Source organism: Pan troglodytes, chromosome 18 (assembly GCF_028858775.2).
Source record: "Pan troglodytes isolate AG18354 chromosome 18, NHGRI_mPanTro3-v2.0_pri, whole genome shotgun sequence".
NCBI lineage: Eukaryota > Metazoa > Chordata > Mammalia > Primates > Hominidae > Pan > Pan troglodytes.
In genome coordinates this window covers 82,772,967-82,788,303 of record NC_072416.2, presented here as the reverse complement: position 1 = coordinate 82,788,303, position 15,337 = coordinate 82,772,967, and the positions used below count along the sequence as shown (strand labels likewise).

At 49.2% G+C, this 15,337-nt stretch overlaps 1 protein-coding gene across 1 annotated transcript in view; it reads left to right on the top strand.

Moving 5' to 3' along the window:
• The first annotated feature begins 6,545 nt into the window (after nt 1-6,545).
• The window catches only part of COTL1 (coactosin like F-actin binding protein 1), a 52,608-nt gene continuing 43,816 nt past the window's right edge, over nt 6,546-15,337 (top strand). Inside the window, exons 1-2 of the mRNA XM_016930291.3 lie at nt 6,546-6,841; nt 7,097-7,179. Coding sequence (XP_016785780.1) covers nt 6,765-6,841; nt 7,097-7,179 — 160 coding nt within the window. The 5' untranslated portion in view covers nt 6,546-6,764. The remainder of the gene's footprint in view (nt 6,842-7,096; nt 7,180-15,337) is intronic.

Genomic DNA, 15,337 nt, shown 5'->3' with positions numbered 1-15,337 from the left:
GAGGCAGAAGTTGCAGTAAGCCGAGAGCAAGCCATTGCACTCTAGCCTGGGTGACAAGAGCAAAAAACTCCATCTCAAAAAAAAAAAAAAAAAGAAAAAAGAAAAACAATTTAGTTTTGATGAAGTCCAATTTATCCAGTTTTTTTTAAATCACTCCTGCTTTTTGTGCCACAGCTAAGAAATCTTTGCTTAATCTAATATGACAAAGATTTATGCCTATATTTTCATCTAAGGGTAACTCTTATGTTTACATCTGTGATCCACTTTAAGTTAATTTTTGTATATGGTGTGAGATAAGGGTCCAACTCCATTCTTTTGCATGTGCTATGAAGTTGTCTCATCACTGTTTATTGAAAGACTGTTCTTTTTCCATTGAACTGTCTTGGTACCCTTGTCAAAAATCAATTGACCAGGCCGGGCACGGTGGCTCATGCTTATAATCCCAGCACATTGGCAGGCCAAGATGGGTGGATCACCAGAGGTCAGGAGCTTGAGACCAGCCTGGCCAACATGGTGAAACCCCATCTCTACTAAAAATACAAAAATTAGCGGGACATAGTGGCGGCTACTCAGGAGGCAGAGGCACGAGAATTGCTTGAACCCAAGGGGAGGAGGCTGCAGTGAGCCGAGATTGCACTGCTTCACTCCAGCCTGGGAGAAAGAGTGAGACTTTCTATAAAAAAAAAAAAATTGGCCATAAATGTAAGAGTGTATTTCTGGACTCTCAGTTCTATTCCATTGATTTCTATGCCTGTGCTTTTGTCCATACCACCTTCCTTGGCTCTGCACTCCCTGTCGCTCTGCATCCTTCCATTCAACAACAAGTTGTGTGTCTGTCTGGGACTGGTGCTGTGCTGGGAACTGGCATTCAATGATGAGCAAGATGAACGTTATTCCTGCCCTCATAGACCTGATGTTCTAGGAGTGGATAGACAACAATCGAGTAAAGGGATAAATGAAAAAGGTAATTTCAGATAGTGATTAGTGAGTACTACGGAAAACAAAAAATGGTTATGTGATAGTGGCTGGAGGAGGGTTACAGAGGGGGACTTTTTAACTTTGGGACGCTGGGGAAAGCCCCTCTGAGGGAGGGGGTAACATTTGAGGTCAGAATGAGAAGTTAGCCATTCAGATTTTGGGATGGGGTGTGCCAGGCAGAGGGGTAGAATTTGCTTGAAGATGAAACTGATACACAAAGGAGGGCAAAGTAGAGACATGCAGAGCTACAGAGCCAGGACTAAACCATCCCTGAATTCCACCTTCATCTGGACTCTTGTCAGCAGGTCTTTACTTTTTTTTTTCCCATTGTTCAAGCCCGTTTGAATTGAGTTTTCTGTTGCTGACAACCAACAGTGTCCACAGTGAAGTCAATGCTTGTCACCCATAATAGACTTTAAGCCCTGAGAGGACTGGGAGATATTAGTCTAGTTCACATTTGCACACAGATAGCTCTTGTGTGCATTTTTATCAACAAAATGCAGGAATAAGAGATTTCACAGAGACATCTAGATTTTTTGCTTTGCTGAAACAACCAGAAGCTTGGCATTGTGCATAGCAACTATGGCAGAGCTGAGAACCAGTGACCCTCTTTGGATGAGGAAGCTGCTCTGAACATGAAACTTTCACCTGGAGGAAGACAGAACAGAGAGGATCACCTTTTCCAGAACAAATTTTCTTACATGGTCTGTGCTTGGTTCATTTACATTCCATGCCTGCCCCCTACAGGCAAGTAAGTTTGTGACCCCACCTTGGACACGAAATAGGCTCAGTGCCAGGAAAGAATGAATGAATGGATGGATTAATTTATAGCACTTCCCAATTCCTTTTTTTTTTTTTTTGAGACAGTGTCTTGCTCTGTCGCCCAAGCTGGAGTGCAGTGGCCTGATCATAGCTCACTGAAGCCTTGATCTTTTTTGGTTCAAGCAATTTTCCCACCTCAGCCTCTCACGAGTTGGGATTACAGGCACCTGCCACCATTCCTGACTAGCTTTTATTTTTATTTTTATTTTTATTTAGAGACAGGGTTTTGCCATGTTGACCAGCCTGGTCTCCAACTTTTGGGCTGAAGCAACCCTTCTGCTTCGGCCTCCCCAATTGTTGGGATTACTGCACCTGGCCTACTTCCCCAGTTCTTAACACAGTGCATAGCACATAGTTAAGTGTCAGATACTTTGATTTCTCTTAAAGAAACATGAATTGAATTAGATTGTTTTATATCACGTGGATTGCAATTTAAACAAATATTTACACAGAATATTTATTTCTGATATGAGGTTTATTTTTCTCCTTTAGCTGGGCAAATGGACAGCAAGGTGCTCAAAATCAGGGTTCTCTTTCAAACCAATCCCTTACACTTTCGGTCCGGTAGAGGGCGATCGCAACAATGACTAGAAAGAGAACAGCAATGAAAGGAGGACTGAAGTGGGGCTTCCCAGTTCCCAACACATTCATAGGATTCCTCCAGGAACGCTGAACCGTGGAGACTGAGGATGGAATTCAGTATGGCAGCCACGTTTCTGGGTGGTAGTTTAGCATTCTGAACAGATAATACATTCACGTGATCGAGAACTAAACTAAAATAAGAAGGTATATAGTAACACCCACCACCCCCCTACCCCAATCCCTAACCCTTTTTGCCTGACTTTCTGCTTCCCCTCCACCACAGGTACTGTTAGTTTTCTCTTGTGTTCTGTACCAGAAGTTTCAATGCCAATATAAACAAACGCAGGCTGGGCGTGGTGGCTCATGCCTGTAATCCCAGCACTTTGAGAGGCCAAGGCGGGTGGATCACTTGAGGTGAGGAGTTCGACACCAGCCTGACCAACGTGGTGAAACCCTGTCTCTATTAAAAATACAAAAATTAGCCGGGCGTGGTGACGTGCACTGTAGTCCCAGTTACTCAGGAGGCTGAAGCAGGAGAATCACTTGAACCCGGGAGGCAGAGATTGCAGTGAGCCGAGATCGCGCCACTGCACTCCAGCTTGAGTGACAGAGCGAGACTCCCTCTGAAAAAAACAAAACAAAACAAATACAATATTAACACCCACCCCATTTTACCCAAAAGGTAGTGTTGTTCTGAACACACTATTCAGTAGCTAGCTTTGCGTATTCATGATCTATCTTGTAGAATGTTCCATACCAGCATCTAGAGAGGGTCCTCATCCTTTCTTTCTTTTACAGCTTCATAGTCGTGCATGGTTCACCAGCGTTATTACCTATTCATCTAGCCCCTCACTGATGGGGACTCAGGTTAGCCCTCACTTTCTGCCTTAAAAGTAAAGCTCAATGAATAACCCTGGATATATTTTGCACACATACAAGTGTATCTATTATCTATAGCAGTGACTTTCAGCCCCAGCCGAACGTAAGCATCACTCAGGGGGCTTTACAAAAATCCCCATACGGGTGGCACACACCTCTAATCCCAGCACTTTGGAAGGCCAAGGCGGGCAGATCACTTGAGCTCAGGAGTTCCAGACCAGCCTGGGCAACATGGCAAAAACCTGTCTCTACAAAAAAATACAAAAATTAGCCAGGCGTGGTGGCACGTGCCTGTAGTCTCAGCTACTTGAGTGGCTGAGGTGGGAGGATCGCTTGAGCCTGGGAGGTCAAGGCTGCAGTGTGCTGAGATTGCACCACTGTACTCCAGCCTGGGTGACAGAGTTTTTTGAGGCAGGCAAGACCCTGCCTTAAAAAAAAAAAAAAAAAAAAAAAAGGCCGAGCGCGGTGTCTCACGCCTGTAATCTCAGCACTTTGGGAGGCCGAGGCGGGCAGAACACGAGGTCAGGAATTCAAGACCAGCCTGCCAACCCCATCTCTACTAAAAATACAAACATTAGCCAGGCGTGGTGGTACGCACCTGTAACCCCAGCTACTCGGGATGCAGAGGTTGCAGTAAGCCGAGATCACGCCATTGCACTCCAGTCTGGGCAACAGAGTGAGATTCCTTCTCAAAAAAAAAAAAAAAAAAAAAAAAATCTCCATACCCAGGGCTTATCTCAGACCAATTATATCAGAATGTCTGGGTGTGGGATCAGGGGACCCTGGTGATTCCCATGTCCAGCCAGGGCTGGGCACCACTGACCCTATAGGGTAAATGGATTGATCAAGGGCACACAGACTTGTAAATTTGCTAGACATTGCCAACTGGCCTCTACAGCGGCTCCATGGGGCTTGTGTCAATTCACACTCCCACCAGCAATGTACAAGAGGGCCTGGGCCTTCACAGCCTCCCCAGCAAAGTAGGCTTGTCAAAGTTTTTTATTTTTGCCAAACTGCTGGTTTATTTATTTATTTTTTAAAGGTATCTCAATTTTGCTTTAATTTGCATTTCTCTTACTAGGAGTTGAGGTTGAGCATCTTTTTGCATGTTTAAGATCATTTAATCTGTCTGGTCATATTCTGTGCCCATTGTTCTTTTCATTTTCTTTTTTTTAAGTTTGACTTCTCTATATTTTAGCAAGACTAATTCTTTACTAGAGTTGCAAACACTTTTTACTGCTTTGTCTTTTTATGTTTACACTTTGCATGAGGTGGTATGGTATGGTTTTTTTTTTTCCCTGGATCACTTTTTATGTGTTTGAATGTATTCATCTTTTCAACGGCTTTTGGATTTGGATTTGGGTAACATGGTTTATGGTTAGAAGGAAGCTCCCCATATTTTCTTCTGGCACTTTTGTGATTTCCTTTTTTTGAGACAGAGTCTCGCTTTATCGCTCAGTCTCGAGCGCAATGGTGCGATCTCCGCTCACTGCAACCTCCACCCCCCGCCCCGTGTTCAAGCGATTCTCCTGCCTCAGCCTCCCAAGTAGCTGGGATTACAGTCGTCTGCCACCACGCCTGGCTAATTTTTGTATTTTTAGTAGAGATGGGCTTTTGCCATGTTATCCAGGCTGGTCTCGAACTCCTGAGCTTATGAGATCCTCCCACTTCAGCCTCCCAAAATGCTGGGATTACAGGCGTGATCCACTGTGACTGGTCTGATTTCCTTTATTTGTGTTTAAATTTTTGATCCTTTTGGAATTTTCCCTGATCAAAGGATCCACCTCTGTTCTTCTTTCTAATGGCCAATGGTCCCATTACCCTTGTCAAGGAGTTAGGTAGGAACCGCTTTGTGGGGTATGAAATGTGAATTTCTTTTTGTCTTATTTATAACAGCATCTGCCTCTACTCTTCTGAAACTGTGTTCCTGTCCACCCACCCATTCAACTACCCATTGATTGACTGATTGATTGATTCATTCAATTTCTCGTTTTTGTTTTCTTGCTTGTTGAGAATTCTAATATTAATTGGATATTGTCCCTGACCTTTTGGGATTCTATTTAGGATTTGTTTTTATCACTTAATAACCAACAATGATGACATTTTATCGAATGTCTAGTATATTCGTTCCAAGTATCATTTCAATTACACTCAAAACAAAGCAGTGATGTCAGTTATACTATTTTTCCCATTTGAGGAGTCATTTAAAAGAGGTTTTGAGGCTTTCCAATGGCCCCCAGTTGGAAAGTGGCAGTACTGGATGCAATTCAAGAGCCCAGTCTTCAGGATCCTGCCTTTTTACCTACCTGGACGCTGTCTGTAACTGGTCTCTGTGGAATGGCTGGATGAGGGAATGAATGAATGAGTCAGTGAAGGAATGAGGAAGACAGAATGAGTCAGCTCTTGCTTTCAGAGGAGCCCAAAGGGAGAGGTTAAGATAGGAATGCAAATGACCAGAATCCAGAGTAAACGCGAGCCCACCAGCGTTTTGGAAGCAGTCCACTTTCTACCCCCTCCTATTTAAAATGCTTCATTCTTTCCAGTTCCTCCCCACCTAGAATCCATGGAACCAAACGCTGGGGTAGGGACAGTGGCCAGCCTGTCTCCTTGGGTTTGACGCATTACATCATCCACGTGGAGGGTCCCCTGTGGAGCTCTGCAGCCCTGCAGCCTCAGGGGCAGGGGGGTGGGGAGAATGAGGAACGGGGAGAGGGGGAATAGGAGGAGATGCCAGGAGGGTAAGTGGAGACGAGGGAGGCGAAGCCGGGGGCAGCAGGGGAGGGGGTCAAGGAGGAGGAAAGAAGAGAGCTTGGGGAGAAGGAAATAGGGAGGATGGAGAAGTTTTGGGCTGGGATAGGCAAGAAGAGGGAGGAGGAGAGAGGAAGAAGAATAAAGGGGGAAGGGAGAAAGAGGGGGAGGGAAGGGAGGGGGAAGAGGTCAGGGAAGTGGGGGAAGCAAGGAGTGGGGGAAGAAGAGGAAGGAGGAGGGAGAGGAGGAAGACGGGGTGGGAAAGGGGGTTGGGGTAGTGGGAGTTTCCAGGGAGGGGTCGGGAGGGGAGGAGGGGAAGTGAGAAGGAGAAGGAGAGAGAAGAGGGATGTTGGGGGAGAAGAGAGCGGGAGGGAGGAGGGATAGTGAGAGGGAGGCGGCAAAGCCCCTACTCCAGCCCCCACCGCGGAGTTGCGCAAGCCTTCCGGTCTGGGATTGGCCGCCAGAGAATCAAGACGCTCCGCCCCCGCAGCCCGACGGCCAATGAAGAGGCGGGCCGCGGCCTGGGCGGCCAATGGGCGCGGGGGGGCGGGGCGGGCCACGGCCTGGGGTCCCCGCGCGCTCTCCGTCCGCAGTGGAAGCCGCCGCCGCGCTCGGAGCTCGCAGGCGCCGCGTCGCCGTCGCCACCGCCGCCAGCCCGTGCGCCCTCGGCGCGTACCCGCCGCGCTCCCATCCCCGCCGCCGGCCAGGGGCGCGCTCGGCCGCCCCGGACAGTGTCCCGCTGCGGCTCCGCGGCGATGGCCACCAAGATCGACAAAGAGGCTTGCCGGGCGGCGTACAACCTGGTGCGCGACGACGGCTCGGCCGTCATCTGGTAGGAACTTTTCATTCCTCTCCACGCCCCGCTCCCGGGGCTCGCGCGGGGCCTCGTGCACCGAGCCGGCCTCCAGGCGGGACGGATTCGGGGCCTCCCGCGCTGTCTTCCTCGCCTTATTCCGGGACGGCGTGCCAGGCCCCCGCGGGCTTCTCCGTGGCCAGCGCGTCTGTTAGATTGTCCTCTGCAAGCGCCGCGTCGCGCGGCCACCAGCGCTGATGTGTGTGTGTGTTTTTTTCTTCTCCCAACCCAAAGGGTGACTTTTAAATATGACGGCTCCACCATCGTCCCCGGCGAGCAGGGAGCGGAGTACCAGCACTTCATCCAGCAGTGCACAGGTAGGGAGGCGCGCCTGCCGGGCGGATGCGCGGTCGTTGGGAGGTTGTCTGCACCCGGGGAGCCCCGGCCAGAGCGAACCCGGGAGGAACCGGTGGCCACATGGGGTGCCCCTGGCGCATGGCGTGGGAGGAACCCGATGTGAGCGTTTTAAGGCCTCATAAAACCTTCTCCCCTCTGGACATCCGAAGCAACAGAAGTGACCCACCTGCCTCCGCCATCCTACAATGCCTTCTCCAGGCGGGGCAGCTCTTTTGCCCCCTGCGGTCCACTGGTTTTCCAAGGTCAACTCCTGTGTTTCCAAACTCCAGTGTCCAGCTCTTCCCACTGTCCCCTTTGATCAGTCACTGAGCCCAAATACGAACAGGCTAGGGGGCTGCTTGGAAGGGAAAGAAACTCAGCCGCGCCCTCCTTTCTCCCGCTATCATTGTCTGCCCGTGTGCTGATTTTATGTGATTTTTAATTTGACGAGTAGAATCAGATGCAAAAGAGTACACACCGTATGATTCCATTTATAAATCCTAGACAAGGCGAAACTAATCTATGGTGTGAATGTCAGAATCGAGATTAGCTTTTGGGGCTAGATAGCCACTGATGGGGAGGGGCACACCACCCGGACTGCTGGGAGCTGAAAATGTCTCTGTAGACATTTGTTGATCTGGGAGGGGGTTATGCAGGTGTGTACCCGCGTGAAAAATCATCAGACTGTATACTTAAGATATGTGTGCCTTAGGCACTTCCCTGTGGCGTGTGAACCATGAAAAGAAAGACCACGTGGCAGGCATCGCCATAAACCCCTCAGTAGTGGCAGAGGCTCTGTGATGTTGGTAATGGGACCTTTTAAAGAGATTGGAGAATGCGACTCCCTCCCATTTCTGGTCTTTAGTTGGAAGCAAGCTTTCGGACAAAGGCAGCACAGCCCGGAGGTTAGGGCGTGGACCCTGAACCAGACGGTGTGGGTTACTTATTTATTTATTTTTGAGACAGAATCTTCCTCTTTTGCCCAGGCTGGAGTGCAGTGGTACAATCTCAGCTAACTGCAACCTCCGTCTCCCGGGTTCAAGAGATTCTCCTGCCTCAGCCTCCTGAGTAGCTGGGATTACAGGCGCCCGCCACCACGCCTGGCTAATTTTTTGTAATTTTAGTAGAGATGAGGGTTTCACCATTTTGGCCAGGCTGGTCTCTAACTTCTGACCTTAGGTGATCTGCCCACCTTGGCCTCTCAAAGTGCTGGGATTACAGGCGTGAGCCACTGTGCCCGGCCGACGGTGTGGGTTCGAATCCCTGAACGGCTGCTTCCTGGCTGTGTGGTTTGGAACGAGTTCCTTAATCTCTGGGGGTCTTGGTTTCCTCACCTGCACTCTCACAGTGCTGTTGCGAGGATAAGTGAGTCAGTATGTATAAAATGCTCAGAACAGTGCCTGTACAAGCTACATGATTGTTTGCGAAATAAATAAAAAGTACAAAATTGTGCCAGGGATCATGTGGGTGTTTCTTTCCTTAACTGCTTCCATAATCAAATTATATTTTGCATTTAGTTCAATTCAAAGGATATTTGTGGTGTGACTACTAGAGGATGGGTGATACTAAGAACCCGCGTGCACACACACACACACACACACACACAACTAAAATTACTCCTTGAGCGCTGCCTGTAGACGTTCATTCATTGCTTTTGTAAACAGTTGGCCTAAAATCGCAGCATAAAGCACTGCAACGATGTGGAGAGTTGGCAGGGCAGGATTTGAACCCAGGCCTCCGTCCCTCCGCCTCTGTAGTTGAATGCTTTTGCAAGTGGAATAAGTGCAAACTCTTAACTTTCTCCCCTCCAGTCCGTGAACAGCCAGGAGATTCAGCAGTATTTCTGCTTTGCCGGCTCTGAGGCTATGCTTTACAGACCAGCTTCCCTCCCTAAATTCAGCTTCTTTCCTCCCGCTGGTCACCCATCCCTCCTTTCCCCCATCAAACCATGTTCTGCCTCTGAAGCTACTGTTCTCTCCAGCAAGTAGAAGGGGATGAGGAAAAGAGCATCCATCCCATCAGGAGGCTCCTGGCAGATGCTCCCAGGCCTCAGCCCACTCTGGTGTAGTGGGAGAACACTTCCCTCCTCCCACAGGCTTGTGGTTTTCTGCTCAGACCCACCCCCTGCCCCCCAGGGACGGGAGTGGGGAGTGGCGCGTGTCTGGCGAGGAAGCTAAAAATGCTTCCCTGCTGTGTGTGGATCCTCATGAATGGGCCATGGGAGCTTCAGCTGCAGTGCTTTCTTTCCCCAGCCATCTGTTGGACAAATGCATAGGAGAATTATGGTTGCCGTGTCTGCTCTTGTTCCTCTCGGAAAAGCTTGTTCCTTCCTGTCGTCGTGTCCTCATAACCCAGGGACAATGGACTCAACACTGGCACTGGCTGGATAGTAGTCACCACGCTCGACGTGCCTTATCTTGGTCATACCTCAGAACAGCCTGGTGTGGCAGGTACTAAGGTTACTCCTATTCTACAGATGAGGAAACTGAGGCCCAGAGAGGTTAATAGGCTTCCTGCATTCACCCAGCTAGAAAGTGGCAGAGGTGGGACTTGAACCCAGGCAGGCTGGCTCGGGGCAGGTGCTCTTGGCTTCTGAGGAAGTTGTTTAGATTCTCTGTCTTTTGTTTTTTTTTTTTTTTTTTTTTTTTTCCTTTTTCTGGAGAACGGGGTCTCGCTATATTGCCCAGGCAGGTCTCGAACTCCTGGGCTCAAGCTATCCTCCCGCCTCTTAGCCTCCCTGAGAGCTGGGATTACAGGCGTGAGCCACCGCGCCCGGCCGGTTGTTTAGATTCTCACCTCTCGTGGGATTGCTTGCAGGTTGCAAATGACATGGTTGCCCACTTGGGACTCAGAGAGGGCTCTTTTGTGGCCCCAGTTCCCTGCCAGGTATCCTGACAGGCCTGAGAAGAAAGGTTCCACTCTGGTTCAGGCTTCCTGCTTCCAAACATCTCACAAGGTGGCCAGCAGACTTGGAAGGCCAGAAACAGCACCCAGTTTCTTCCTTATAAACTCGGGGTGTGGGCCTTCCTGGGGTCCTGCTCTTCTCCCAACCCTCCCCGCTCTGGCACTCAGGCATTCTCTCTGAAACACCCCCTTCCCTGGCCCTCCCACCTCAGGCTACTGTCCCTTCTCCCCTTCCTCCCCCACGGCTTTCCAGAATGGGATCTCTCCACCCAGCCTCCCCTCCTCATCTCTTCCCAGCCTCCTGGCCTGGCCTTTCCTCCCTCAGAGCTGTTTTCCAGAGGGCCACGGGGTGTCTGTGCTGCCAGGCCAGTTCCCTCCCACCCCCGCACTCATCCTCCCAATCTTTCTGCCTGCTCTGGGTCTGCGCTGCTTCTTCCCGAGCTTGCCTGGCTCCCGGCCTTCCTCGCTGCCTGCCCCTCCACTACCTCCGCTCTTGCTTCTTGCTCCATAGCTCAGTTCGCCTGGGATGGTCAGAGACCTTGCGAGGGCGGTGAGAAATGCCCAGTGCAGATTAACGTAAGCAGAAAATCCACTGTGGCCTCTAGGTTGGAAACTCCAGGGGAAGTTCTAGCAGCAGCAAAGACTGCCCGAACTCCAAACAGCCTCTCCTCCTCCTAGCTCTGTCTTCATCGTTCACCTCCATTCTTGCGGGGAGGGGGGAGGTTTAGCCCCTGGGCAGAGCCATCTTGGTGGAAAGACGGAGCAAGCCTCTTTGCCAGTGATTTTGGGGGTCCCTGGACTGTCTTTGGCCCTGAGGTCATGTGCCCATCCCTAGACCAATCGTGGAGACTCTGCGTGGCCAGGCCTGGATCACATGCCCACCTCTGGAGTGGGTGGGGGGCGGGGCAGCCCCACTCAAACCAGGAGACTGACTTGAGGAGGTGGCTTCCTAGGGAAGAATGGCATGCCACTTTCACAGAAGTGTCCATTTGCCCCTTAACATCTCTGCTTTCCTCTTTATAGCAACAGTCTATTTGCCCTTAATCTTCCTTGTCTGGTATCCACTCTGTCCTCCCTTGCTGGGGTAATTCTTTCTACAGTACATTTCTAATCAAGTCACTCCTCTGCTCATTAACCTGCTGTGGCTCCCTTCTGCCCCACTGGATTACACTCATGCTGTCTGCTTGGCTTTCTAGTCGGTTTGTCCCCACCCATATCTCCTCTCTAGTAGCTCCACACAGCCTCCCTCACACACCTGCAGCCCAACACTGTAACATTTCCCGTCTTGGTGCTTTTGATTTTGGAGGTTTCTACTATGCGGTATTCCTCTTCCCCATCTCAACTCATTTAGGACTTAGCCACCCACCTAGCTTAGTGTGATTCCTTCTTCATTTCAACCCTGAGTACACTTTGGAATCAGAAACACTCTAGTCCGGGCGCCGCGGCTCATGCCTGTAATCCCAGCACTTTGGGAGGCTAAGGCAGGTGGATCACTTGAGGTCAGGAGTTCAAGACCAGCCTGGCCAACATAGTGAAACCCTGTCTCTACTAAAAATACAAAAATTAGCCAGGCATGGTGGCTGGCGCCTATAATCCCAGCTACTCGGAGACTGAGGCGGGAGAATCACTTGAACCCAGGAGGCAGAGGTTGCAATGAGCCGAGATCGCGCTGTTGCACTCCAGCCTGGGCAGCAGAGTGAGACTCTATCTCAAAAAAAAAAAAAAAAAAAAAAAAGAAAGAGACATTCTAGATTGACATCTCCGCTCTGCTTCTCACTCATTGTGTGTGTGGCCTTGGGCAAGTGCCTCCCTCCCTCTGTGCCTCAGTTTTTAGGTCTGTAAAATGGGGATCCTGACATGCCTACCTCTGAGGGTGACTGGGAGGGTTCACTGAAGTAATGCACCTAAAATGAGAGCACAGGCCATGGTGTGTGTTGGCTACCCCTACCACTGCTTTTTTTTTTTTTGAGACAAAGTTTTTCTCTGTCGCCCAGGCTGGAGTGCAACCTCTGCCTCCCGGGGTCAAGAGATTCTCCTGCCTCAGCCTCCCAAGTAGCTGGGACTACAGGCATGTGCCACCACACACGGCAAATTTTTGTATTTTTAGTAGAGATGGGGTTTCACCATGTTGGCCAGGCTGGTCTCAAACTCCTGACCTCAAGTGATCCACCCGCCTCAGCCTCCCAAAATGCTGGGATTACAGGCGTGAGCCACCGCGCCCGGCCTCAAATAATTATTTTTACTCTGATAGCACTCGTGAAGGCATTATGCTTGCCACTCGGAAGCTTTCAGTACACGTCCCCGCTCAGCACAAAGTAGGCACCTGGCCAAGGCTGGTATGCAATAGGCATTTGGCCCCATGTGGACACGCATTAGAGCCTTGGCCCGGGTCTGCATGAAGGAGCATGGTGAGAGGTGCTTAGCTCAGTAGTTCAAGGTTTGGGTTTTGTCCGATTGCCTGGGTTCAAATACCTGCCATTCATGTGCTCTGGAGCAGGTGAGTTACCCATCTGGTAACCTGCTACAGTGTGGTCATTAGGAGGATTAAGGAAGCAAGTCCTTATTCTGCTTGGGACATAGTGAGCACTCCATAAATGTCAATTACTGCGATTGCCATTTTTGTTTTTGGAATTTAAGTGATGTGGAAGTAGCGTTCAAGAGCACCAAGAAGATGGAAGGGGGAGAGATGATGGGAAGGAAATGGGTGCTGAGCTGGGCTGGAGGGTCACAGGTTCACCTGACAGAGCCACTGGGAGCCTGGAGCAATCAGGGCTCAGCTGGCAGAGGTGGAGGGAAAGGGGCCATTTACCAGACCGGTCGTATGATCTACCTGGCCACAGCAGAAAGGGCTTACAGATCATGTATGTGTGGCGAGGCAGTGGCTGGGGCTGTCTGTGAAATCACATTTTGTTTCTGCACCATTCAGATAATACATATTCTCTGTGGCATACTCATTAAGCAAGACTAAACCAAAAGAAGAGAATACCAAGTAGATATAGTTCAGATATAGTTTTGCAAACACTCAGGAACTTGTTCCTTCATGTGTTTATTCCTTCATTCTCCTGTTTATTCATTTAATTCATTCGACATATGGGACTGCTACTCTGTGGGGCATGACTGTAGGCACTGAGGATAAATATAGAAGCAGAAAAGGCGCCTGTCCTCGTGGAGCTGACATTTTATTGTCATCTCCCAGGACAGACCACTGGTCTCATTTTTATCTGTATTCTTGACATAGTTTTCTGTATGTAATTCTACTACAAAAGGGGATCATAGAGATTTTAGAGCCACCTCCCACAATAACTGTAATTCCAAAGTTTCTTCCCTATCTTCCCCTGTTCTTCTGCAATACCAGTTTAAAAATGGCTACGTAGTTTCTCTCATACAAATGTGACATTGTTAAAGCAATCCTCTATCCATGGACCTCAAATTATGTGTTGCAAGCAGTTTTATTTTAGAAGGAATCCAGGCATCTGGGAATGAGTCCAGTTTTCTGTTGGTGCAGATTTTAGAGCTGATTGGTTAAGAGCATCAGTGGTGAGGCTGGGGCGTCTTGCTTTGAACGATAGCCTTGCTGTGCTGTGTGACCTTGGGCAGATCTCCCAGGGTCTCTGTTTTCTTGTCTGTAAACGTGGGGATAATGATTGCATGTAGGTTGCTGTAAGGATAAACTGGCATGTTCCATATAAAGCTTGTAGAGTACTGCCTGACACAGAGTAAAGCTCAATCAATGTGGTTATTGTTAAAGTAGCACCTTCGGAAGGTGTTACATATCAATGAATAGGTTGAAATAAATTTGAGATGTGGGGTGGTTACCAGAAAAGGCTTCTTCATGAAGGGCAGCATCAGCTTGGTTGGAGGCAGGTGCCCTGTGACATTTGTTGGATGATGGTCTTGGTGGAGATGATATTCCCATGAGGCTCTGGTCAGCCAGTAGTGTTTAACCCAAAACACCACAGAGAGAGATGTAGGGATTGATGGTTTTTTTTCTGTCCAGCATTCCCTCCTTTGGGGGAACCTCTCCCTTCCATTTCATAATAATCCTGGTCAACCAATGTAGTTCCTGTGAGAGTGCACATAACCCAGACCTGTCCAATCAGAGCAAGCCACTCTTCTGCTAACTGATTGGTTCAAGGGCCCTTGTGACTCAAATCTAGCCAATCAGATTCATCCCTGAGACTTCGGACAAAGTTGTTGGTAAAGAGTCTTTTTATCTTTCTCTGGGATTAAAACAAATAAGAATAATGAGGGCTTGGAGCTCACAGGGCATGTCTACCATTTATAGAGAGTACCTGTCTGAGAACTCAGGAACAGAGCCTGGTGGTGGGAGTGGAGACAGGTGACGTGCCAGAAAACTCTGGGATCCAGCCATGCCTGAAGCTTTCTCTTTAGACGGTTCACTTTCATGAGCCAAGTAATATTTTTTCTCAGGCCAGTGTGAGTGGGTTCTGGATTTAGTTTCCATCTAAAAGAGTCCTGGCCATAGTCTCCAGGTTAGGCAGCTGGACACAGTCTCAGAGGAGAGGAGAATCCAGGCTGGACAAGGAATTTAAAGCCTCTCATGTGAGAACTGACTGAGGAAATTGGGCATATTTAACCTTGTGAGATCAAGAGGAGAGATCCTTGGGAGACATGAATGTTGTCTTCGGATGTTTGAGGGGCTGTCATGTGGAAAGTGTGGACTTCTTGTGTTCCTACCCCCACACCAACCCTATGTGGTAAATGGGACCACGCAGTAGGAATTCAGGGATAGTGTGTTAGTCTCTTCTCACGCTGCTATGAAGAAATACCCGTGACTGGGTAATTTATAAAGAAAAGAGGTTTAATTGGCTCACAGTTTTGCATGGCTGGGGAGGCCTCAGGAAACTTACAATCATGGCAAAAGGGGAAGCAAACACATCCTTCTTTACGTGGCAGCAGGAGACAGACTGAGAGCCAAGTGAAGGGGGAAGCCGCTTATAAAACCATCAGTTTTGTGAGAACTCACTATCACCAGAACAGTATGGGGGAAACTGCCCCCCTGAGTCAATTATCTCCACCCCGTCCTGCCCTTGACACTTATTACAATTCAAGGTGAGATTTGGGTGGGGACCCAGAGGCAAACCATATCAGATAGATTTTGGGTTGACCTGGAGAGGAAGAGACCCTTAAGGTAGAATGGGCTACCAGAGGAGAAAGTGAGGCCCCCATCACAGGACGTATGTCAGGAGAGTCCGACTAACCACTTGGCATAGA